At 41.6% G+C, this 25,686-nt stretch overlaps 2 protein-coding genes across 5 annotated transcripts in view; both read left to right on the top strand.

The window, feature by feature from the left end:
- Nucleotides 1-70: 70 nt before the first annotated feature.
- On the top strand, nt 71-10,355 carry LOC134356315 (cytochrome c oxidase subunit 4 isoform 1, mitochondrial). 4 transcript variants are annotated; one of them, XM_063067188.1, is made up of 5 exons: nt 71-156; nt 5,250-5,329; nt 6,765-6,926; nt 9,393-9,524; nt 10,088-10,355. In XM_063067188.1, exons 1-5 carry the CDS (start codon nt 86-88, stop codon nt 10,219-10,221), a joined length of 579 nt encoding a protein of 192 aa, XP_062923258.1. In that variant the 5' UTR covers nt 71-85; the 3' UTR covers nt 10,222-10,355. The 4 variants fall into 4 exon arrangements, with proteins under 4 accessions (XP_062923258.1, XP_062923259.1, XP_062923260.1 ...); XM_063067189.1 differs by having other exon boundaries at nt 71-225; XM_063067190.1 differs by lacking the exon at nt 71-156 and adding an exon at nt 175-314.
- A 7,170-nt stretch (nt 10,356-17,525) lies between these two features.
- Nucleotides 17,526-25,686, top strand: part of dusp22a (dual specificity phosphatase 22a) — a 214,405-nt gene continuing 206,244 nt past the window's right edge. Inside the window, exons 1-2 of the mRNA XM_063067501.1 lie at nt 17,526-17,679; nt 17,774-17,821. Coding sequence (XP_062923571.1) covers nt 17,801-17,821 — 21 coding nt within the window. The 5' untranslated portion in view covers nt 17,526-17,679; nt 17,774-17,800. The remainder of the gene's footprint in view (nt 17,680-17,773; nt 17,822-25,686) is intronic.

The following is a 25,686-nucleotide window of genomic DNA, read 5'->3' as shown; positions in this document are numbered from 1 at the left end:
AGGACCGCCTCTAGTCCCAACACGACCTGTATGAGTGAATGTTCTGCAGACAGTCCTCAGATCATCAGTTTAAGGCTTGGTTGCCATGGGTTACCTTTTCCCGCAGTGCTTTGCACACCGGGCCTCTTCCACCGGCTGCGTTAACATCACCTTCCCGTAGGTTCAGGCGACGGAGCCGGCGTTAACGGTCCCGCGGTTGTCAGTGCACCCGCCGTCGCTTGGAAAGTGAGTGGGTGCCGTTGGCCTGCCGCCGGCCGACAGGTGCTGGGACCTCGGTCGGGTGTGGCTCCGAGCGCCGCTGCGGATCCTGATCGGTGGGAGAAACGACATGGCGTCGGTGCCACCCCCCCCCCCCGCCGCCGTTCTCCGCAGCACCTCGTTTTCTCCCAGCCCCTTCCCCATCATCTTGCTCTTAATCCATCCCCGCACCCATTCCTCTCCCAGCCCCGCACACTGGCCCGCTGGATGCGATGTGCACCGGACTCCTTGACCTTGAGTGTGTTGCTAAGGCAACTCCGCCAGGAGAGCTTTGGAGGTTTGGAAGAGGATACTCCGAGAATTAAGGAAGGGGAGTGCCTGAGGGCAAAAAAAAGGCCCTGTCTGGGAAGAACCTGTAGCCATTGGGGTTTGGTGATGGATGGTGAGACATTAATGCCCCTGGGAGAATGGAAGGGCCCCCTAGAGGGTTGATTCATCCCATCCTCGAGTCTTTCACAAACCAGGTAGAAATATTTATATAAAAAGTGAAGTATCCCTATCGTAGGAATTTGGTTATATTTGAATATTTATTATCTGTTCGTCCTGGAGACATGGGTATTGGTTTATTATTGTCTCAGCACCAAGATGCAGCGAAAAAGCTTTTTTTTTGTATGTGTATCCCATTGACAGATCATACTGTACGTATTTACCACGCGCAGGAATAAAACAAACAGCTGAGAATAGTCTTGCATTATTGGCAAGGCTGACTTGACGTTTTATTGAATTTTGTTTTGTGGTGACCTTGATTGACCTTGCATCTCGTAGAACGCATTGCTGGGTGAAAGTTTTAATCTTTTAATTTTCACGCGGGTGTGGGGGAGATAGCCGACCCTTGATGGTCATGGGCTAATAAGATAGGAACAATGTTTGTATTCGGAACTATTGAGAATACATGAATTTGAAAGTCGTTTTTAAAAAAAAAATTAGCCTTGCATTTAGTAGCTTGGAAAACTAATAAATTGGAATTTGTTTTGACAATGGAAGTTTTAATGTCAAAATGATAGGCTGCTTGTAATTTATGTACATTATATGAGATGATCATTTTTGAGGATATAGTATTCTGGGTAAAGTTATCTAGGTTTGTAGCAATGTCAGAGTATAATTTCAATTTCTCTTGTGTATGTGGTTTTAAGATTACTCTGCAAGGGCATACATACTGTTTAATCAACTGTACTTCAGATGCAATCAGAGTTGTAAAAACAGAAACAGGTCATTTTGCCCGCTACATTCATGCCCACCCTTCTTCACATCTACACTAATCCCATATCCTACACCTTCCCTATTCAAGTCTATTAAGTCTCAGTCTAACTGGCTCTCAAATGTACAGTATCTGATTCCACCACCCTGTCTGGCAGTGCCTTCCAGATGTCAACCACTCTTTATAAAATATCCTTCAAATTCCTCTTTAAACTCATTTCTCTTGCCTTAAATGGATGTCTTTTTGATTTTGGTATTTCCTACAATGCCTCTCATAATCTTATGTACTTCTGTCAGATTCCTTCTTTGTTCTGGGGAAAACAAACCCAGTTTATTCAATCTCTCCACCTAACTAAATTCATCTGATCCAAGTAACATCCTGGTGAATCTCTTCTGCATTCTTTCTAGCTTAATCACCCCCTTCCTCCAGCGTAGCAATCATAATTGCACAGTACTCTTAGGTGTGGTGTAACCATTGTTTTGTAAGGTTGCAAAATAATGCCCTAACTCTTAAATTCTCTGCCCTGATTTATGGCAAGTATGCCATAGGCCTATACACCTGTGTTGCCACTTTCAGGATTTGAACCCCGTTGTCAGAATCAGGTTTATTGTCACTGACGTATGTAATGAAATTTGTTGCTTTGTGGCAACAATACAGCATAAGACATGAAAATTACTGTTACAAAAATAAATGGTGCAGATAATAGGTCTCTGTTCATCGATGCTCCTTAGTGCCCATCCATTCACTTTACATGTCCTAACTCCGGTTTACCATCTGCCAGTGGTCTGTTTAACTTTTCAACTGATACATCCTTAGACAATCTTCCTTGTTTCCCTCAATATCACCAATTTTCATATCATCCACACTGTACAGTCACATATATATACATACACAAATGTCCAGTATTAATCCTTTGGTACACCATTAGTCACAGCCTTCCAATCAGGGAAAAAAACTTCTTTCATTACTATTTATTTCGTTACTTTACTTTGCTTCACGTCACTAAGCCAATTCTCGATCCAATTTAATCTGCTTGCCATGGATCTCATGTGCCTGAACTAGCCTACCCTGAAAGGTCAAGTACTGTGCTGAAGTCCATACAGACCAAGGTTCCTACTAAGGGTCCATGGACCACTTGCTTAATGGTATTGATCCAGGACATTTAAAAAAAAGGCTAAGAACCCTTGATATAGACAGTATAGAGGCAAATCTACCACCTGCCTTTAGTCTCCTAAATTTCCTCCTTTAAAGATTTAAATTAGTGAGACAGGAACTTTGCCTTGCACAACAGTGCCACCTAGGCCTAATAAGTCCTTGCCTTTCCAAATTAGCGTGTATCTTGTCCCTTAGAATTTTCTCCAATAATTTCTCTACTACTGATCTGTAGTTGCCTTTTCCAAAATGCTAATCCTTAAGAATTACCTTAGAGAAAGAGAGAGATCTATATATATGATTGTAATGCAGGTAGTAATGACAGCTTTGATTTTGCTGTATTTACCGCCAGCAGTATTTGAGTGCTGAGCTGAGTCGAGGGATTGCTTGTTCTTATGTCATGCAGTATAAAGTAGCATGTTCTATGGTATTTCTATCTTTGGTGAAACATAGAACTGTACAGCACAGCATGGGCCCTTTGGCCCATGATGCTGTGCCAACCCTTTAACCTTCTCCATGATCAATCTAACCCTTCACTCTTACAGAGCCCAAACCATAGTATAACAGCCTCTACCACTACCCCTGGCAGTACATTCCAGGCACTTACTACTACAACATTTCCACTAAATTTTCCTTCATTTACCATAAAACTATGTCCTCTGGCATTAGCCTTTCCCACCTTGGAAAAAAAGGTGTCAGCTGTCCATTCTATCTTTGTTTCTCATATTCTTGTACATCTTTATTTTAGCCAGAGGGTGGTGAATCTATGGAATTTGTTGCCACGGGCAGCAGTGGAGGCCAAGTCATTGGGTGTATTTAAGGCAGAGATTGATAGGTATCTGAGTAGCCAGGGCATCAAAGGTTATGGTGAGAAGGCGGGGGAGTGGGACTAAATGGGAGAATGGATCAGCTCATGATAAAATGGTGGAGCAGACTCGATGGGCTGAATGGCTGACCTACTCCTTTGTCTTATGGTCTTATAGTCTATTTGATCACCTGTCATCTCTCTTTGTTCCAAAGAGAAAAGCCTTAGCTTGCTCAGCCTCTCCTCATAAGACATGTTCTCCAGTCCTGTTAGCATCCTGGTAAATCTCCTCTGTACTGTCTCTAAAGCTTCCACATCCTCCTTTAATGAGGCCACCAGAACTGAACGATACTCCAAAGTGTGGTCTAATCAGAGTTTTATAGAGCTGCAACATTACCTCGCAGTTCTTGAACTCAATTTCCGCCTAATGAAGGTATCACACCATATATCACCTTAACCACCTTATTAACCTGCATGGCAACTTTAAGGGAACTATGGGCTTGGAGCCCAAAATCCTTAATCTGTATGTAGTTTGTGCGTTCTCCCTGTGATTGCTTGGGTTCCTTGCAGGTGCTTCAGCTTACTCCTACGTTCCCTAAAATGTACTGTTACGGTTAGTGAGTTGTGGTCAAGCTATGTTGGTGCTGGAAATGTCACTGATTTGATGCAAACAACACATTTCATTCTATGTTTCAATGCGCATGTGTTAAACTACTTTTAATCTCTGTTCCACCACTTTACTAAGAATCTTGTTATTAAGCTTGTACTCTGCCTTCAAGTTTAACCATTGAAGATATATCACTTCACACTTTTTCGGGTTGCACTCCATCTGTCACTTCTCAGCCCAGCTTTGCATCCTGTCAGTGCCCTGTTATAACTTACAACAACCTTTTACACTATCCGCAACACCACCAGTCACTTGCAGACTTACTAACCTGCTCTTCCCCTTGCTCATCCAAGCCATTTATAAAAATCACAATGAGTAGGTGTCCCAAAACAGATCCCTGTAAAACAGCACTAGTCAGCAACCACCTTCAGGCACAATATGCTCCATCTACTACCACCCTCTGCCTTCTGTGGGCTTGCTAATTCTGAATTTATGCTGCAAAATTTCCATGGATCCCCTACTTTGTGACTTTCTGAATGAGCCTTTCATGGGAAACCTTGTCAAGTGCCTGACTAAAATCCATATGCACCACAAATATTATTCTACCTTCATCAGTTCGTTTCATTCCTCAAAAGGGTCATTCAGGCTCATGAGGCATCACCTGCCCTACAAAGCAGTGATGACCATCCCTAATCAGACTATGCATCACCAAATGTTCATAAATCCTGTTCCTAAGACCTTGATACATAAATGTATAGTTCAGGATATGGCAATATACTAAAGGATAACTTGCAGATAGTGTTTTTTTTCCTGAATTAAAGCAGCTTGTAGTATTGTGGGTGACCTATTCTGTTCCACCTTTAGGTTACTTATGACTTTGTTTTAAATCTTGCCTATCTTAGTTAGTGATTGCATTTGACCCTTGGATTTGTTTTTAAATGACCAAGGTATTGATAATATAACAATAGAAATAGTTATTTGATTGGACATCATCTATGGAGTTTGTTTTGCTCACTTTTTATAAGAATGATCAGTTACTGATCAATGAAAGTAACCAGAACCTGACTTGAAAACTTTCAAACTTTTTGTTTGATTTCAACATTACACTAATTTAATTTTGAATGATAACATTTGCAACTGAGATGTTGTGCAGAATAATTAGTGATTTATTTCTGCCATTGACAGTTGAAAATAGTATCTGACGTGTATTCTTTTCTCAAATGTTGCAGGATGTTGGTTTCAAGAGCCCTGAGACTTGTAACCAAGCGTGCACTTTCCACTACTGTTTGCATGCAAGCTCATGGACGTGGTGAGTTAAAAGTGATTATATCTGGTTCGATTTTCTAAATTTGAGTTGATGTAGAGAATGCTAGTTTGGTATTATTTGATATATTCTGAATTTATAGATCTATTCTCTTCTGTGGTCCTGTTAGGTAACAAATGTTTGAAATCTTGTTGTAATAAATCATTTTTGATCTTGTTTTTATTCTGTAAAATGTTATTTAGGAGCTTTTAATTTTCCTATTGCATAGAACTCACTTGTAGGTTGAAGCTATAGTTGATAAACTTTCAGTTGATAAAGTTTGGCCACTTTCACCATTGCAATAGTTCCAAAACTGATTGAAGTGTTCTGCATCAAAAGTTTTTTGTAGTTGCATCCATATTCTACATGCATTTATAAATGAGCACCTTGTCTGTATTGTCACATTATATATGTACATGTATAAAATAATCAAGCCTAATGCACAATTTTCATAATTAAAAAGTAAAATCAAGGAAGGCTATTAAACTCATGTCTTCTCAATCTAGCTCAATCTTCATTTACTATTGTTCCTCTGGATAGCTTTTTCCAAATGCTCAAAGTTACCTTTCTAAATAACAATTTTAATTCTGCTTTTAATTTGAGTTTCCGAAATTATACTGTATGTTCCTCATGCCTTTTAAAGTAATCTCTTTATTTGTACAATAAAATATCTTGCAGAATGTAAGATCTCCCTTTCAAGGCTTCATTCAGATTGTGAGCTATTCTAATTGGTATATGTAGTTTTGCGGTTATTTCATCGGTGTGCATAATTATAGTAACCCATGTTTCTCTGACATATTATAATCTCAACGTAATCTTTGTCTGCTTTTATAAAATAGCATTATCTCCAAATATCTGTATTTTTTGACATTATACCAAATCTCTTAATTCTTAAGCAGTTAATTTCTATTAAAAATTTCATAATTTCAAAACTAAAGTTGACGTATACAGTCCTGATTTTCTATCCCAGTTTCACTGCCATAATGCAACTTGAAGAGCTTCTCTCTTGGATCAATACCTAGGTATCTTTTTTGGTGGGGGGAGGGGGCAGTCAAGCTCTCAACAAGTGATCAATAGCAAACTCAGTAACAAGTGATCCTTCATTTGGGTCAAGGACTGACGTGCTAGGGGACTATGAATGTTATTCAATTGGAATTTAATCTTTGTTGCATGCATCAATGCAGAGTTTTGGGTAGTACTAACAAAACTGGAGAATATTACAGCCCGGGTAGTTGACCAATCTAGATTGTATCTGAAGATTATATCATGCCAATAGGTAGCATTATTATCATTCTTCACCTGTATGATTAGCAGCTTTTTTTGCATATTTTAAACTTTACATTAGACTGGGGAAAACACGTCGGATGAATCTTATGCTGTACGCTCCCTTTTGAGTATCAGTGTTTTGAATTTTATCACAACATCTTCTGACTCTCCACAGTTATTGCAAAATTTGATTATTCACTTCCACAATATGTTGACCGTAAGGATGAGCCCCTTTCAGCCTTTGATTTTGTGGGACAGTTGTCAGGAGAGCAGAAGTCCTTGAAGGAGAAGGAGAAGAGTTCCTGGGTTTCTCTTTCTCGTGAAGAGAAACTGAAATGTAAGTGACTAAAATGATTTAGACCATTGTGTTTGAAGTGTCACTGGTTAATCTGTTCCATACCTTACATATATAATATTAATTCACTTTAGTTTGTTATTTATGTGTGTGATTCATCTGTAAATTTTATCCTTGCCTTCGTAAGTTATTGTGTGTTATGTGCTCTGGTTCAAACAAATGTAGTCTTGTTTCTATATACATTATATACATATATGTAGTTAAATGACAATAAACTTGATATAAAACATAAGAGCAGATTTAGGCCATTTGGCCCATCACATTTGCTGCACCATTCCATCATAGCTGAATTATTATCATTCAGCCGCACACTCCTGCCTTCTCCCTGAAACCTTTGATGTCCGGACTAATCTAGAGCCTATCAACTTCCATTTTAAATATACCTTTATAGAGGGATCAGAAGTGAAGAAAGTGAGCAATTTCAAGTTTCTGGGTGTTAATATCTCTGAGGACCTAACCTGGTCTCAGCATATTGATGCAGATATAAAGAAGGCAAAACAGCAGTTATATTTCATTAGAGGTGTGAGGAGATTTTGAATGTCACCTAAAACACTCGAAAGTTTCCATAGATGTACTGTGGAGAGCATTCTAACTGGCTGCATCACAGCCTGGACAGGATCGAAGTAAACTGCAGAGCATTGTACAAATCAGTCAGCTCCATCATGGGTACTAGCTTCCATAGATCCAAGACATCTTTGAGGGAGTGGTACCTCAAAAAGGTGGTGTCCACCCTTCCCATCACCCAGGACATGCCCTCTTCTCACTGTTACCATCTGGTTGGAGGTACAGAAGCTTGAAGGCACACACTCAACGATTCAGGAACAACTTTCCCTCTGCCATCCGATTTCTAAATGGACGTTGAAACCATGAACACTATCTCATACTTTTTTTTTAATGTTTGATTCTGCACCACTTATTTAATTTAACCCTTTGATATACATGTATATTTTACTATAATTCAGTTTTTTTCTATATTATCATGTATTGCATTGTACTATTGCCACAAAGTTAGCAAATTTCATGATGTGCTGGTGTTATTAAACCTGATTCTGAATATTCTGTACCTTGTCTGTTGACATTAGATATACCGAATTTAAGGCAAGAGGATGACTGGAAACCAACTTCCTCCCCATGAAACTACAGCTTAGTTGCTATAAGGAAATAAGGCATATGTGCACCTGATGTTTAGTCTAGTTTAATACAACTAAAAACATTGTTTTTTTTCTAGTCTCTCTTGGGGCCAGAAGGATTTTATATTGTGAGAAATTTGTTGAGTAAGCAGCTTTGAGCTTCTCCATGGAACCTCATCCAAGTGATATTTGAGTCGAGGATTGGCATGCTGCACAATGTCATTACAGTAAAGTTGCCATTGATGGAGAGTTTGGAGAGAGTTCATTGTATGTAACTAAGCATGATTCTCTTGCCCAACAAAATTATAGGATTTTACGCCTCAGGTGGCTAATGTTTTTAATGAGCAAACCATGGAGTGTTCCAATTTTTGTACCCTTTTCCTGATATTTATTGTCTTTGGTTTTTTATTGTTCATTATTAATGTCTTTAATTTCTCCATTATTGGGTTAATGTGTTATCATGACTGGTAATTGGATTTGAATAAATGAATGGGTCAGCATTTCTTCCTGACTCGTCAATTCAATAAAAACAAGTCCATAAGTAAAATAAAGGCAATGCAGTGATCTACTTAAGCATTTTTAAACTTGAAACAATCCTTGCATGAGCAATAAAAATCAATGGTGAATATACAGTACTGTGCAAAAGTCTTCGGCACACATCTATAGCAAGGGATCCTCAGAATTTTGCATGGTATTGTATTTTTTTGATAACTTTGTTTTTAACAAGCTCAGGTGGAGCAGCATGTCTAACTTAATACCAGCATGACTGATCAGTCCTCTTGACTCATGCCACCAAATAGTTTAATAAGGACCCATTTAAAGACTGAAGAATACACTGAACAAAATTACCAGTGTTTATGGTAATTTAAAATAATTACTCACTGCATTAAGGCTTCAGATTTCAACTACTTGAATCTAAAGGACAATTCGATCAACCTGATTTGCAACACAAATTAAGAACTTGTAATTATTGTGTGTTCTTCCGAATGATGCCTGCTGTTCCTGTATACTACCCCCTCTTCCCCCTTATGCTCCTGGGTTGTATCTTCATTCATTGGCACATACACTAATAGGTTTAGATATGTTGAAACCTAATTTAGATGGCTATTTTTGAGGAATTTTAATTGTTTAATTGTTCATAAATTCTGAAATTTAAAACTTTGAAAAAGGAATACAATGCAACAGAAATCCTAAAATAAAATCTTAAGGATTGTAGACTACTTTAAAAGCAATTGAGTGTTTCCCATATTCATTAATAATCAATTTTAGCTTCCCCCCCATTTCAGTTTCTTATTATTTTTCTTTCTAATTTCCTCAGTGTATCGCATTCGCTTTCAGCGGAGTTATGCTGAGTTGGACAAGTCATCAAATGAATGGAAGACTGTTACTGGCGCACTCTTTTTTGTGATTGGTTTCACCGGGTTGATGTTCCTATGGCAAAGACATTTTGGTGAGTGCCTTTTTGATTTGTGATATTACCAGAATTTTCTTCTCCTGTGGAAAATAAAAGTAGCATAAACCTTAAATGGGACATCATGTATTTATATATGCAGCATAATTTCTTGTATTGGTTGTGTTTTATGGGTACCCAACAGTCGGATGAAAGGTTCAACACTGAAATTTAAGGAAATACACTTTACAGTAAAGTACTGATTAAATATTCTTTAATCTTTTCAGATCTCAAGTTCGTTAATTGCATTTGCTTTAATCAGAGTATGTCAAAACGACATCATTCATCGAAGTCAGAAAATAATTGTATTTCATAAGCTGTAGAACTGTTAATTGTCCTTTTTTTAATGTAGCAAAAGCCATCAAAAAGACAATCAATATGATAGATCAGTGCTCTAAAAACAGGTTTAAAATGGCCAGTTATTGACTTCCAAGAGAGATATCTAACTTTCTCAATTATGACAATTTAACTTTTCACTAAAAGGGCAAAAGGCTTAATGTTTTTTTTAACATCTGAAGTAATTAATGATGTAACTGGCCTAATTTGTGTCTCATTATACACAGTGTATAAACCTGTTCCTCACACCTTTGATGATGAATGGAAGGCTATGCAGACAAAGAGAATGTTGGACATGAGGATGAACCCAGTTCTTGGCGTTTCTTCAAAATGGGACTACGAGAAAAATACGTGGAAGTAATGAATGTATCAAGGAAGTAAATCTACACTGGAATTCTTAATACTTGTTCATGTATGAGCTTTAGTGTGTTCAAGAGTTAGCTTAGAATTTGGAGTTGATCTGTAAATTTGGTAATAAACTCGTTTATGCGTGTGTCTGCTGGTGTGCATATTTTTAAAATCAATCTATTCTAACGGGATGGAGAGAAAATGGGAAATTCGGACACATCATCTTTTGAAAGTATAGTTCAATATTTGATTTTGCTGCAGGATTTGCCCTTGTATGGGTGACATGATGTGGAGAGATTTCTTTAAAGAACTGTAGAGTTGTACAGCTTGGAAATGTATTCTTTGACCCAACTTGTCCATGTCACCCGTAAAACCCTTCTGCGCTAATCTATGCTTCGTGCATTAGGTCCATGTCCTTTCCTATCCAAATATCTATACAGGTACCTTTAACATTACAATTTTATCTGGCTTTGTCAGTTCCTCTAGCAGCTCTTTCCATATAACTACCACCCTCTATGGTAAATCTTGTCCTTTGTGACCTCTTTTAAATCTTTCCCCCTCAGATTAAACCTGTGGCCCAGGGGGATAAAGAAACACTGACTATCTACCAATCTATACTCCTCATAACTTCATAACCCTCTGTAGAGTTGTATCTCAGCATCCTGCATCCCAGTGAGAATAAACATTGTATCCAATTTCTTCCTGTACATATAGCCCTTAACATCAGGTAATATCTCTATTGCTGTCTTTCTAATGCTGTCACGTCCTATAGTGTGATGATTAGAACCACACACAATACTCCCAAGTTCAGTCTGAATATTTTGTATAGCTGCAGCATGAAATCTGCAGACTTCTAGAAAATATAAAAATCTGTGACTTCACGAAGGGGAAGTCAAGAGAACACACATCAATTCTCATCGAAGGATCAGAAGTGGAAAGAGTGAGCAGCTTTAAGTTCCTGGATGCCAACATTTCTTCTGCTCTATCTTGGGCCCAACATGTTGATACAAATACAAAGACGACATGACAGAGGCTAACACGAGGAATCCTGCAGATGCTGGAAATTCAAGCAAAACACTTCAAAGTTGCTGCCTGGCCTGCTGCGTTCACCAGCAACTTTGATGACAGAGGCTACATTTCTTTGGAGGAGTATGTTACCAAAGAAGCTTGCAAATTTCTATAAACGTACAGTGAAGAGCACTGGTTGCATCACTGCCTGGCATGGAGGGGCCACTGCACAGGATTGGAAAAAGCTTCAGAAAGTTGTAAACTCTGCCTTCTTCATTATGGGACCTGGTTTCCCAATATCCAGGACATCTTTAAAAGGCGAATCTTAATAAAGGTGGTTTCCATCATTAAGGACCCCCATCACCCAGGATGCCCTCTTCTCATTGCTACCATCACGGAGCATGTAAAGGAACCTGAAGCCACACACTCAACATTTCAGGAACAGTTTCTTCCCCTCTGCCATCAAATTTCTGAATGGACAATGAACCCATGAACATTGCTTCAGTACTTTTCCCCTTTTTTGCACTACTTACTTAGTTTAATTTTCTTTTTATGTATACTTGTAATTTGTAGATTTTATTATGTATTGCAGTGCGTTGCTGCTGCAAAACAACAAATTTCACGACATATGCCAGTGATATTAAACTTTATTTAGATTCTGAAATCTTAACTCTCATACACAATGCTTCAGCTAATGCATTCAAAATGCCTTGTCTCACTAACATTTTCAGAGAGCTGCAAGGTTGCAACCCTCTTTATCATTTCTAGGACCCGTTCCACTGAATAGTCTGCATTAATGGGTTTATTCCAGTTCTCTTTTCTGAAGAAGGGTGTATGATTTGCAGTTTTCTAGTCCTTGTTCACTATCTTTTACTGGACCTGGACTAAGAATGTATTTTCCTCTGAGATTCCTCCCCCTTTTCTGACCCATTTCTTACCTCACCTGCAGTACTGTCTCCCAAACTCATAGTGGCCTCTCCTGGCACTTTTTATAATTAACAAATTCAAAGTAAATATATCATTAAAGCACATGTATGGCACCATATAGTACTGTGAGATTCGTTTTCTCAAGAAAATATACAAATTTATGAAAAAATATACATAAAGATTGACAAGCTGCCAATGTGCAAAAGAAGGTAATCATGTAAATAAAAACAAATAAATAAATAATACTGAGATACATGAGTTGTAGAGTACTTAGAAGTGAACCTGTAGGTCATGGAATCAGTTTGGTATTGATGTGTGAAGTTATCCATGTGTACTTTCAGCCCAAGTAATTTGGGCAGCCACTGGTAAAGTGCAATTGAGTGGAAGAGAGTAGGAAAGGTAACTCTTCTGATAAGGTGCTTGAAATGCTGGCTTGCCATGACCCAACATATTTTGTCAGCGAGACAAGCTCAAGATTTCCCGTCTCATTTTACTGCATCTTAGTCATAGAGTTAAACGGTACAGCAACAGGCCCTTCAGCCCAACCCACTCATGCGGACCACGGAGCCTTTCTGAGCTAGTTCCATTTTGCCCCATATTCCTCTAAGGCAGGGATTCCCAAGCTAGAGTCCACGGACCCCTCGTTAATGGTAGGGGTACATGGCATAAAAAGGTCGAGAAACCCTGCTTTAAACCTGTCATCCGTGAAACTGTCCAAATGTGACAGGTTCAATGCGGTTTTACCCACCTCTATCATTTCCTCTGGTAGCTTGTTCCAGGTAGACCATAATGCCATAGGGCATAAGAGCAGAATTAGGCCATCCAGCCCATCAAGTCTGCTCTGCCATTTCATCATGGCTGGTCCCAGATCCCATTTAAATCCACACACCTGCCCTCTCACCATATCCCTTGATGCCCCAAACAATCAGGAATCTATCAACTTCTGCTTTAAATATACCCATGGACGGCCTCCAGCACAGATTCATCGCACTTTGGCAGTTTTAAGGCTGTGCCCTCTATCCCCATCAGAGGAAGCATCCTCTGGATCCAGGTACCCACTGCCCTCTATGGGGGAAAACCTCCCCATATAACTCATTTAAATCTCCCATCCCTGACATTTTATCATTGTCTTTCTGACCATCTGTAGGGACATTTACAGCATACAGGCTATGGCAAATATTGATGATTTTTACTCCATAATCTGCTCTTTGATCACTATCAGCCTGTCACCTACAATGGCTAAGAACAATGCACTGCCACACTAAAAAGTCAGTGCTGAAGGTCTGTTGGACTCTTCAAGGACAACTCTTCTCATACAGCATCTGTATACAGCCTGAAGCCCACTCCCTAAAGGGGGCTGTAGAAAACCCACCTCAACTGTCTTGAATCCACTAATTAATACCATCAATAAATCCTTGTTTACCTCAAAATAATAGCTTTTGAGTGTGGGCATGTGGCCAAGTGGTTAAGGCATTAGACTAGCGACCTGAAGGTCATGAGTTCGAGCCCCAGCCGAGGGAACATGTTGTGTCCTTGAGCAAGGCACTTAATCACACATTGCTCTGCGACGACACTGGTACCAAGCTGTATGGGTCCTAATGCCCTTCCCTTGGACAACGTTGATGTCGTGGAGAGGGGAGACTTGCAGCATAGGCAACTGCTGGTCTTCCATACAACCTTGCCCAGGCCTGCGCCCTGGAGAGTGAAGACTTTATGGCGCAAGACTATCGGATGCCTTACTCATAATAGCTTTTGATGAGAGTGATGATGAGCTAAATTAACTGCAAAAGTCAGGGCATTGCCAACCCATAAGAGAAAAGAAATAGCTGTCGAGGCACCCAAAGGTTGAGGTCCCTGACCATGTGAAAAGATGGTGGGTGGAAAAAATATTGGAGGTCCAGCAGCTCAATGGTAATCATGTGCATGGATTTTCCAGTGCTGCCAACGCCATTTCTGATCCACTGCACAGTGAACCAATAATTATGGTGAATTCTTTCTTTTTTATATTTCCACAGTTTGTTGTATTTTACACATTGGTTTGCCAACCTATTGAATTCCTCTAGATTTGGCGTTCTCAACCTGAAGTCCATGAACCTGAAGGGGACCAATGTTCTTGCGGGCAGGTTTACTAGAGCTGTTGGGAGTAGTTTAAACTAATATGCCAGGGGGATGGGAACCAGGATGATAGAGCTGAGGATGAGCCAGCAGGTTTTCAAGTAGATGATAGTTATAAAATGAATGTAAGAAAGGACGAGCTGATGATTGGGTACAGATGCAGACAGAGCAACGAGTCAAGTTGTACCACAGAGGCAAAATTCAAAAAGGCGAACAATGCAGGACTAAAGGTGTTGTAGTTAAGTGTGCGTAGCATTCGGAATAAGGTTGATGAAGTTGTGGTGCAATTAGAGATTAGTCGATATGACATTCTGGGCATCACTGTGTCGTGGCTGAAAGAAAGCTATGTTTGGAAGCTCAACATCAAATTGTATACTTTGTATCGAAAGGACAGGCAGGAAGGCATAGGTGGTGGTGTGGCTCTGTTGGTAAGAGGTGGAATTACATCCTTAGAAAGAAGTGACATAAGGTCAGAGAATGTTGGATCTTTGAGGGGAGAGTTAAGAAAATGCAAGGGTAAAAATACCGTTATGGGAATCATACATAGGCCTCCAAATAGTAGCCAAGCTGTGGGGTTAAGATTGCAAAGGGAATTGGAAAATGCATGTAATATGGGTAATGACACAATTATAATGGGGACTTCAATATGCAAGGGGATTGGGAAAGTCAGGTTGGTGTTGGATCAAAGAGAGGGAATTTGTTGAATGCCTATGAAATGGCTTTTCAGAGCAACTTGTGCTTGAGCCCACTTGGGGAAACTATCTTAGATTGGGTGTTGTGTAATAACCCAAATCTTTTTAGGGAGCCTAATGTAAAGGAACCCTGAAGAGACAGTGTTCATAATATGATTGAATTCAGACTACAACTTGAGAGGGGGAAGCATAACTAACAGGTATCAGTATCGCAATGGAATAAAGGGAATTTCAGAGGCATGAGAGAGGAGTTTGCCCAGGTGGATTGGAGGAGGATACTGACGGGGGTGATGGCTGAAGTTTCTGGGAATAGTTCACAAAGTGCAGGATAGATATGTCTCACAGAGGAAGAAGAATGGCAGGGGAAGGCAACTGTGGTTGACAATGGAAGTTAAAGACTGCATAAAAGCCAAGGCATATAAGGTAGCAAAAGTGAGTGGGAAGTTGGATGATTGAGAAGCTTTGAAAATCCAACAAAAGGCAACTAAACAGCTATAAGAAGGGAAAAGATTAAATGTGAGGGCAGACTACCCAATAACATAAAGCAGGATACCAAACGTTTTTTTCAGTTATATAAAGGAAAAAAAGGGAGGTGAAAGTTGATATTGGACCATTAGGAAGTGATACTGGTGAGGTAGTAATGAGGGACAAAGAAATGGCAGATGAACTTAATGGGTACTTTGCATTTGTCTTCACTGTGGAAGACACTAGCAGTGTGCCAAAGGTCTGTGACTGTCAGGGAGCAGGAGTGAGTGCCATTGCTATTACAAAGAAAAACGTGCTGGGCAAACTCAAAGGTGGAGGAGTCACCTGGACCAGATGACTACATCCCAGAGTCCTGAGCGAGATTGCTGAAAACACAATGGATGTATTGCTCATGGCTGACAGGCAGAAGGCAGCAAGTGGGAATAAAAGGGGCCTTTTCTGGTTGGCTGCCAGTGACCAATAGTGTTCCTCAGGGGTCAGTATTGGGACGACTGCTTTTCACATTGTTTGTCCATTATTTGAATAATGGAACTGATGGCTTTATGGCAAAGTGGAGAGGTAGGTAGTGTTGTGGAAGCAATGCGATCGTAGCAGTACTTAGATAAATGGGCAAAAAATGTGGCAGATAGAATACAGTATTGGAAAATGTATGATAATGCATTTTGGTAATATGAACAATAACGTAGACTATTATTTACGTTTGTAAATGGGGATAAGGTTCAAACATCAGAGTTGCAAAGGGACTTAGGAGTCCTCATGCAAGACTCCCAGAGGATTAATTTACAGGTTGAGTCTGTGGTAAAGAAGGCAAATGTAATGTTGGCATTTACTTCAAGAGGAATAGAATATGAAAGCAAGGAGATTGTGCTGAGGCTTTATAAGACACTAGTCAGGCTGCACTTGGAGTATTGTCAACAGTTTTGGGCCCCATATCTCTGAAAGAAGATGTTGTCATTGGAGAGAGTCCAGAGGAGGTTTGTGAGGATGATTCCAGGAATGAAGGGGTTAATGTATGAGGAACATTTGGCAGCTTTGTGTCTGTACTCACTAGAATTTAGAAGAATGTGGGAGAGTTCATTGAAACCTACCGAATATTGAAAGGACTAGATAGGGTGGATGTGGAGAGGATGTTTCCTATGGTAGGGGTTTCCAAAACTAGAGGGCACAGCCTCAAAATTGAGGGGGCGACCCTTCAGATCAGAAGTAAGGAGGATTTTTTTTGGCCAGAGAGTGGTAAATCTGTGGAATGCTCTGCCACAGACTGTGGTGGAGGCCAAGTCTGTGCATATATTTAAGGCTGAAGTTGATTGGTTCCTGATCAGTCAGGGCATCAAAGGATATGGCAAGAAGGCAGGTGTATGGGGTTGAGTGGGATCTGGGATCAGCCATGATGGAATGGCGGAGCAGTCCTGATTGGCTGAATGGCCTAATTCTGCTCCTATGTCTTCTGGTTTTATGGTCATAACCCCTCGCTTAATGGTATTGGTCCATGGCATAAAAAAGGGTTAGGAACCCTGCCTAGAAGTTTGTTTGTTCCTCCAGACTCCAGCATCTGCAGTGTCTTGAGTCTTCAACCGTGTTTCTGTTCTTGACCTGAGCACCCTTAATTCCTTGGGCAACACAGTTCGCGTAACGCTATTAGAGTGCTGGTGAAATGGGTTCAACATCTTCTCACCCTGACCGTAAGGGTTTTCTGGTGAATGCAGCAGGCCAGGCAGCATCTCTAGGAAGAGGTACAGTTGACGTTTCGGCCTGAAACGTCGACTGTACCTCTTCCTAGAGATGCTGCCTGGCCTGCTGCGTTCACCAGCAACTTTTATGTGTGTTGCTTGAAATTCTGGCATCTGCAGATTTCCTCGTGTTTGCAAGGGTTTTCTCCACGTTTTGCAGTTTCCTCCCACATTCCAAACACGGAGTTAATAGGTTAACTGGCAGCACAGGCTCGTTGGATCGGAAGTATCTCAAAATAAATAAATTCCACAACAAACCAAACGGGTATAACCTTGCTTAGCTGGTCCAAACCAGATGGCGTCCATAGTGGAGTTATGAAACTAATTCGGGATGACTGAAGTGAGATGGAGTTTGTCCCTTTAACTACTGTTGGAACCACCCAGTGGTGATGTCAGTGTGTTGATGTGCTATGCCAGGAAGTCCGGAAGAAAAACGGGATTCATGTGTTGCCTGAGCGGGTGACACTGCTCCAAGTAGGCGAGATTGCCTCGACCCTCGTTGAAATCGTTTCGGTAATGAAGCCTTTCCTCCATTACTGAGAGGCAGCCACCATATTGTCGGTCTTACAGTTGGTTGAATTATTGACACGTTGTATTTTCGTTGCAGATCTGGTACTAACTGAGACTGCCAGCCATGGGCACTGGAATGTCTAAGGTACGTACGTGATTTTCAGGGGAGCCTGCTTACACAGCTGCCGATGGCGATCTCTTCCGATCTGCAGAGTGGTTTATGACATTGGTGGCATTGCAGTGTACGTAGGCAGAGGTATCGCATTTCCCGCAAGATAATAAAAGCCGCCTCCTTCTGTCGACAGCGATTAATATTTCAAAATAAATGTATTAACTGGTTATTTTACTGGGGTTCTCGTTACTTACATCCCATGGCCACAGGCAGAGCAAAGCGACTGCAAAGTAGTCAAAACATTTCTGTTTTGTATCAACCTACTGCATGAATTTTGTCTTTGGTAGCTGAGTTTAAATTTAGGAGTTTTTGTTTAGGCGACTGAGCTCCTCGAACGCCCATTCACAGTGTGATGAAGCCGCAGCTGCTATTAAATAAGATTGCAGGCAAAGTGGATTTGTTGTCGCAACCGCCAAACAGGAGTGTTGAGAGTGCTGATATATTTGGGTGATGATCCTCAAACTAGCTGGTTAGACTTTGGCAGGATTCCTGCTCCAGCCTGTGTAGGGGATCCGTATTTAAAACGCCTTAGTCATCAGATCCATTCCAAGGTCGTGATTTCAATGTTCTTTCAGTAACAAGGACGTTAAGAATGCTCGATTTCTCGGCTTGTTTTGGAAAAAAAACAACCACTGTTCTCTCCCACTCCAACCTCCCCACGTCTTCATTTTCTCCCTTCTTGCAGAGCTCTATTCTAATTAGCGTTTTAAAAATGTGATGCAGCGATGTCTGCCTTAAAGGGACAGGCACTTAAATCAGGTTTGTGAATTGTGCAAAAACGGTGTATGGCCTTGACGCTTAGAACTGTTAACGGGGTTCCCAACCTGAGGACCACGAACCCTTCTGTTAACGGTAAGGCTCCATTGGCATGAAACCAGTTTGAGAACCGCTGCTTGAAAGGAACACAGCCTGGGAGGGTGTGACAGTGCAGAGCTGAGATTATTTTGACATGGCTGGGATAAAGTAATGGGGTCTAATTTTTCCTTCACAGATAGGGGCCTGGAGTCAATTCAGATACAAATTCAGATCTATTAATCACATGCACATTGAAACGTACAGTGAAATGTGTTGTTTGCATTAACAACCAGCACATCCTAGGGATGTGCTGGGGCCAGCCCGCAAGTGTCACCGTAGCACACATACCAACATAGCATGGCCACAGTGCATCACAGGGCAAAAGAACACCAGCAGAACAAGCCCCTTTCCTCCCTCCCACCTACCTACATACTCCTTTGCTGTAGTGTTGTGGTTAGGTCTTTTGTTAATATTTCTACTGTAAAGTTATGTAAGAGATGACAGATGCTTATGATGGTGTTGCACACCAAAGTAAGCAACTTTGCATACCTTTGTCCAGTTTAGGGAACGTTATTTTGGGATCTCGATCTTGGAAAGATAAGACCATAAGGTAAAGGAGCAAAATTAGGCCATTTGGCCCATCAAGTCTGCTTTGCTATTTCATCATGACTGATCCAGTTCTCCACTCCACACCAACCTCCTGCCTTCTCCCCATATCCCTTCATACCCTGACCAATCAATAATCTATCAATCTCTGCCTTAAATATACATGAACACTCTATTCTGTGGCTGTGTCCTCTGGTCTTAGACGCTCCCACCATAGGAAGCATCTTCTCGACATCCACTCTGTCAAAGGCCTTTCACTATTCGATAGGTTTCAATGAGGTCACCCCTCATTCTTCTGAGTGCTAGTGCATACAGGCCTAGAGCTGTCTAACACTCTTTATGTGAGGAGCCATTTTATCATGGAATCATTTCCTTGAACCCTCCTTTGAACTCCCTCTAGCTTCAGCACATCCTTTCTAAAATTAGGGGCCCAAAACTGCTCACAATACCCCAAGTCAGGCCTCACCAGTGCTTTATAAAGCCACAACATTACATCCTTGCTTTTATATTCTAGTTCTCTTGAAAGGAATGCTAACATTGCATTTGCCATCATTGCCACAGACTCAACCTGCAAATTAGGGAATCCTGCACAAGGACTCCCAAATCGCTTTGCACCTCAGTTTTTAAAAATTTTCTCTTCAATTAGAAAATAGTCAACCCTTTCAGTTATTCTTCCAAGTGCTTGACCATACACTTCCTGATACGGTATTCTATCTGCTATTTCTTTGCGCATTCTCCTAATCTCTCGAATTCCTTCTGGAGATCTCGACTTCCTCAAAACTAACTGCCCCTCCACCTATCTTCATATTGTCTGCAAACTTTGCAACAAAGCCATCAATTTCATTTTCCAAATCATTGACATATAACGTAAAAACAATCAGTCCCAAAACAGACGCCTGTGGAACACCACTAGACACCAGCAGCCTGTCAGAAAAGGCTCCCTTTATTCCCACGCTTTTCCTCCTGCCAATCAGCCACTGCTTTATCCATGCTAGAATCTTTCCTGTAGTACCATGGGTTGTAGCTTGATAAGCAGCCTCATGTGTAGTGTCTTGTCTAAGGCCTTTTGAAAATTCAAGTACACAACATCAACTGATTGTCCTTTGTCTATCCTGCTTGTTATTTCTTCAAAGAATTCCAACAGATTTGTCAGCTAAGATTTTCCTTTGAGGAAGCCACACTGACTCAGGCCTATTTTATCATGTGCCTCCAAGTACAAGGAGACGGTTATTTCTTCAGAGGTATGATTGGGGCACAACTGCGCAAGCGCGTGGACGTCATCCAGTTAGAACAGCGAGAAGAGTTTAAAAGGAGACGGTTATTTCGTCAGCGGTTTGGTCAGGGCACAACTGCGCAAGCGCATGGATGTCAGCCAGTTAGAACAGCGAGAAGAGTTTAAAAGGAGACAGCTTTATAGAGCGGGTGTCTGAGGAGTGGGTGCTGGAGTAGAGGGAGGCAGAGTAGAAAGGCTTTTGCTCAATGGGGCTTCGGCAATAATGGGTCGAGGCAAGGTAGGTTGCCTGTGTAGAATGCAGACAGGAAGTATGTGTGTGAGGCTGGTTTTCTGTGCTCGGTGTCAGATGTGGGAAGTCTTGGAGACTCCTAGCCTCCCAGACAGCCATATCTGCACCCACTCCTGCTCCTTAGGGACTGCGTTAGGGAACTGGAGATGCAGCTTGATGACCTTTGTCTGGTCAGGGAGAGTGAGGAGGTGATAGAGAGGAGCTATAGGCAGGTAGTCACTACAGGACCTAGGGAGACAGATAAGTGGGTAACAGTCAGGAGACGGAAGGGCAAAAGGCAGATACTAGAGAGCACCCCTGTGCTGTCCTCCTTAACAATAGGTACTCCTGTTTGAGTACTGTTGGGGGGGACGGCCTACCCGGGGGAAGCAACAGTGGCCGCGTCTCTGGCACAGATTCCAGCCCTGTAGCTCAGAAGGGTAGGGAAAGGAAGAGGATGGCAGCAGTGGTAGAGGACTCTATAGTTAGGGGATCAGACAGGTGATTCTGTGGACGCAGGAAAGAAACGCGGATGGTAGTTTCCCCTCCAGGTGCCAGGGTCCGGGATGTTTTTGATCACATCCATGATATCCTGAAGTGGGAAGGAGAACAGCCAGAGGTTGTGGTACATATTGGTACCAACAACATAGGTAGGAAAAGGGAGGAGGTCCTGAAAACAGACTACAGAGAGTTAGGAAGGAAGTTGAGAAGCAGGACCTCAAAGGTGGTAATCTTGGGATTACTGCCTGTGCCAAGTGACAGTGAGTATAGGAATAGAATGAGGTGGAGGATAAATGCGTGACTGAGAGAGATTGGAGCAGAGGGAAGGGATTCAGATTTCTGGATCATTGGGACCTCTTTTGGGGCAGGTCTGACCTGTGCAAAAAGGACGGGTTGCACTTGAATCCCAGGGGGACTAATACCCTGGCGGGGAGGTTTGCAAAGGAGAGTTTAAACTAGAATTGCTGGGGGATGGGAACCAAACTACAGAGACGGAGGAAGAGGCGGTTGGCTCACAAATAGAGAAAGCTTGGAGACAGTGCGAGAGGGAGGATAGGCATGTGATAGAGAAAGGAAGTGCTCAGACCGATGGTTTGAGATGTGTCTATTTTAATGCAAGGAGTATTATGAAAAAAGTGGATGAGCTTAGAGCGTGGATCAGTACTTGGAACTATGATGTTGTGGCTATTATAGAGACTTGGATGGCTCAGAGGCAGGAATGGTTACTTCAAGTACCAGGCTTTAGATTTTACAGAAATAACAGGGAGGGAGGCAAAATAAGTGGGGGCGCGGCACAGTTGATCAGAGATAGTGTCATGGCTGCAGAAAAGGAGGAAGTCATGGAGGGATTGTCTACAGAGTCTCTGTGGATGGAAGTTAGGAACAGGAAGGGGGTCAATAACTTAACTGGATGTTTTTTATAGACCACCCAATAGTAACAGGGACATGGAGGAGCAATAGGGAGACAGATTCTGGAAAGGTGTAATAACAACAGGGTTGTTGTGGTGGGAGATTTTAATTTACCAAATATCGATTGGCATCTCCCTAGAGCAAGGGGTTTCGATGGGGTGGAGTTTGTTAGGTGTGTTCAGGAAGGTTTCTTCACACAGTATGTAGATAAGCCTACAAGAGGAGAGGCTGTATTTGATCTGGAACTGGGAAATGAACCTGGTCAGGTGTTAGGTCTCGCAGTGGGACAGCATTTTGGAGATAGTGATCACAATTCTATCTCCTTTACCATAGCATTGGAGAGGGATAGGAACAGACAATTTAGGGAAGTGTGTAATTGGATTAAGGGGAAATATGAACCTATCAGGCAGGAACTTGGAAGCATAAATTGGAAACAGTTGTTCTTGGGGAAACGTATGGAAGAAATGTGGCAAAAGTTTAGGAGACATTTGCATGGAGTTCTGTATAGGTACATTTCAATGAGTCAAGGAAAGGATGGAACCATGGTGTACAAAGGCCGTTGTAAATCTAGTCAAGAAGAAAAGAAGAGCTTACGAAAGGTTCAAAAAACCAGGTAGTGATAGAGATCTAGAAGATTATAAGGCTAGCAGGAAGGACTTTAAGAATAAAATTAGGAGAGCCAGAAGGGGCCATGAGAAGGCCTGGGGCGGACAGGATTAAGAAAAACCTCAAGGCATTCTACAAGTATGTGAAGACCAAGAGGATAAAATGTGAGAGAATAGGACCAATCAAGTGTGACAGTGGAAAAGTGTGTATGGAACTGGAGGAGATAGCAGAGGTACTTAATGAATACTTTGCTTCAGTATTCACTACGGAAAAGGATCTTGGCGGTTGTAGGGATGACTAACTGGCCTATTGTTTCCTTTCTTCTGCCTCTCTCCCTTCTGAAGAGTGGAGTGGCATTTGCAATTTTCCAGTCTTCTGGAACCATTCCAGAATCTAGTGCTTCTTGAAAGCTTATTACTAATTCTTCCATGATCTCGTCAGTCACCTGTTTCAGAACTCTTGGTCTGGTTCTGGTGAATTATCTATTTTCAGAACTTTCAGTTTCCCAAGATCCTTCTCTCTCGCTATGGTAACTTCACACACTTCATGTTGCTAGTGTCTTCCACAGTGAAGACATACAAAATATTTATTCAGTTTGCATGTTATTTCATTGTCCCCCATTACTATCTCTTCAGCTTCATTTTCCAGTGATCTGATATCCATTCTCACCTCTCTTTTACACTTTATGTATCTGAAGAAACTTTTGATATCTTCTTCAATACTATTGGCTATCTTACCTTCGTATTCCATCTTCACCTTAATGACTTTTTTAGTTCCCTTCTGTTGGTTTTTAAAAGCTTCCCAATCCTCTAACTTCCCACAAAGTTTTGCTCTATTACATGTTCTCTCATTGGTTTTTATGTTGGCCTTGACTTCTCTCGTTAGCCACGGTTGTGTTGTGTCATCTTTCTCTTGTGGATGTATATATCCTGTGTCTTTTGAATGCTTCCAGAAATTCTAGCCATTGCTGCTGTGCAGTCGTCCCTGCCAGTGTTCTTTTCCAATCAATTCTGGCCAACTCCTCTCTCATGCCTCTGTAATTCCATGTACTCCACTGTAATACTGATACATCTGACTTTAGCTTCTCCTTCTCAAATTTCAGGGTGAATTCTATCATATTATGGTCACATTCCCATAAGGAGTCTTTTACCTTAAGCTCTCTAATCAATTCTGGTTCATTACACAACACCCAATCCAGAATAGTTGATCCTCCAGTGGGGTCAACCATGAGCATCTCTAAAAAGCCATCTCATAGGCACTCTAGAAATTCCCCCTCCTGTAATCAAGCACCACACGATTTTCCCAATCTACCCGACTTACCTGCATATTAATGTCCCCCATGACTTTTGTAATATCGTCCCTTTGATATGCGTTTTCTATCTCCTGTTGTATAATTTGTAGGCCACATCCTTACTACTGTTTGGGGGTCTGTATACAACTCCCATCAAGGTCTTTTTACCCTTGCAGTTCCTTAGCTCTATTCACAATGTTTCAGCACCTTCTGACCCTATGTCACCTCTTCCTAATGATTTGATTTCATTTTTTACCAACAGAGCAAAGCCGGCCCCCTCTGCCTTCCTGCCAGTCCTTTCGATACAATGTGTATCGTTGGTCATTAAGCTCCTAGCTATAATCCTTCAGTCATGATTCACTGATACCTACAACATCATACCTGCCAATATGCAACTGTGCTGCAAGTTCATCTACCTTATTCCGTATACTCTGTGCATTCAAATACCACACCTTCAGTCCTGTATTCATCCTTTACGATTTTGTCTGCCTTTTACTTTGCAACTCATCCTGTTGACTGCAATTTTGCGCTATCAGCAGCCTCTCCTCACTGCACATTGCCTCTGTTTGTGAACCAGCTACCCCATCTTCAGCACTATCATCTGCCTTTCCTACGATACTTCTTGCATTGAAATATACACAGCTCAGGACACTAGCTGCACCATGCTCAACCTTTTGATTCCTAACTTTGAGGTCTTTCCAACATCTGCCTCCACAACCTCTCCACTAGCTGCTCTGGCACTCTGGTACCCATCCCCCTGCAACTCTACTTTAAACCACATCATGCAGCATGAACAAACCTTCCTGCTAGGAGATCAGGCCCTCTCCAGCTTGGGTGCAAACTGGCTCTCTGTACATGTCTCACCTTCCCTGGAAGCGAGCCCGATAATCCAAAAATCTTATGCTCTCCGTTCTACACCAATTCCTTAGCCACGTATTAAACTGTATAATCTTCCTAGTTCTGGCCTCACTCACACTTGGCATGGGTAGCAAACCTGAGTTCACAACCCTGGAGGTTCTCCCCTTTAAATTAGCTCCTAACTCCCTGAACCCCCAATGCAGATCCTCGTCACTTGTCCTACCGGCGTCATTGGTACCAACAAGTGCAGTGTAAGTCAGGAGACTAGAGGCACATACAATAGTCATGTGGGATTTCAATGCGCAGAAGGGCTGGGCGAATCATAATAGGAGTAATAGTTTTGAGGCTAGAGTATTTGTGAACACAAGAAAGTCGGCCGATGCTGGAAATCCAAAGCCATGCACACAAAATGCAGTTGGAACTCAGCAGGTCAGGCAGTATCAATGGTGATGAATAAAGAGCTGATGCTCTGCAACCTCTTGGGAGTTTTCAGCTAATTTCTGTTGTGTCACAGAAACCTCAATGCTGCTTTGGAGAATTGAGATCAATGTGTGGGTAGAATGCATAGCACCAGACACACAATGCTGGAGGAGCTCAGCAGGTCAGGCAGCGTCTATGGGAAAGAGTGAACAGTCAATGTTTCAGGCTGAGACCCTTCTTCAGGACTGAGAAGGAAAGGGGAAGATGCCAGAAAAAAAGGTGGGGGGGGGAGGGGAAAGAAGCTAGCTGGAAGGTGATAGGTGAAGCCATGTGGGTGGGAAAGGTGACAG

The sequence above is a fragment of the Mobula hypostoma genome, chromosome 14 (assembly GCF_963921235.1).
Source record: "Mobula hypostoma chromosome 14, sMobHyp1.1, whole genome shotgun sequence".
NCBI classification, from domain to species: domain Eukaryota; kingdom Metazoa; phylum Chordata; class Chondrichthyes; order Myliobatiformes; family Myliobatidae; genus Mobula; species Mobula hypostoma.
The sequence above is the reverse complement of the archived record's forward strand: the minus strand, read 5'-3'. Positions and strand labels throughout refer to the sequence as shown.

Bases quoted from the DNA above. Each gene is read 5' to 3' on its own strand.
- LOC134356315 (XM_063067188.1), top strand. From the start codon at position 86: ATGGGTTACCTTTTCCCGCAGTGCTTTGCACACCGGGCCTCTTCCACC. The intron at 5,330-6,764 runs GTGAGTTAAAAG...GACTCTCCACAG, and splicing joins CATGCAAGCTCATGGACGTG to TTATTGCAAAATTTGATTAT. The intron at 6,927-9,392 runs GTAAGTGACTAA...TAATTTCCTCAG, and splicing joins TCGTGAAGAGAAACTGAAAT to TGTATCGCATTCGCTTTCAG.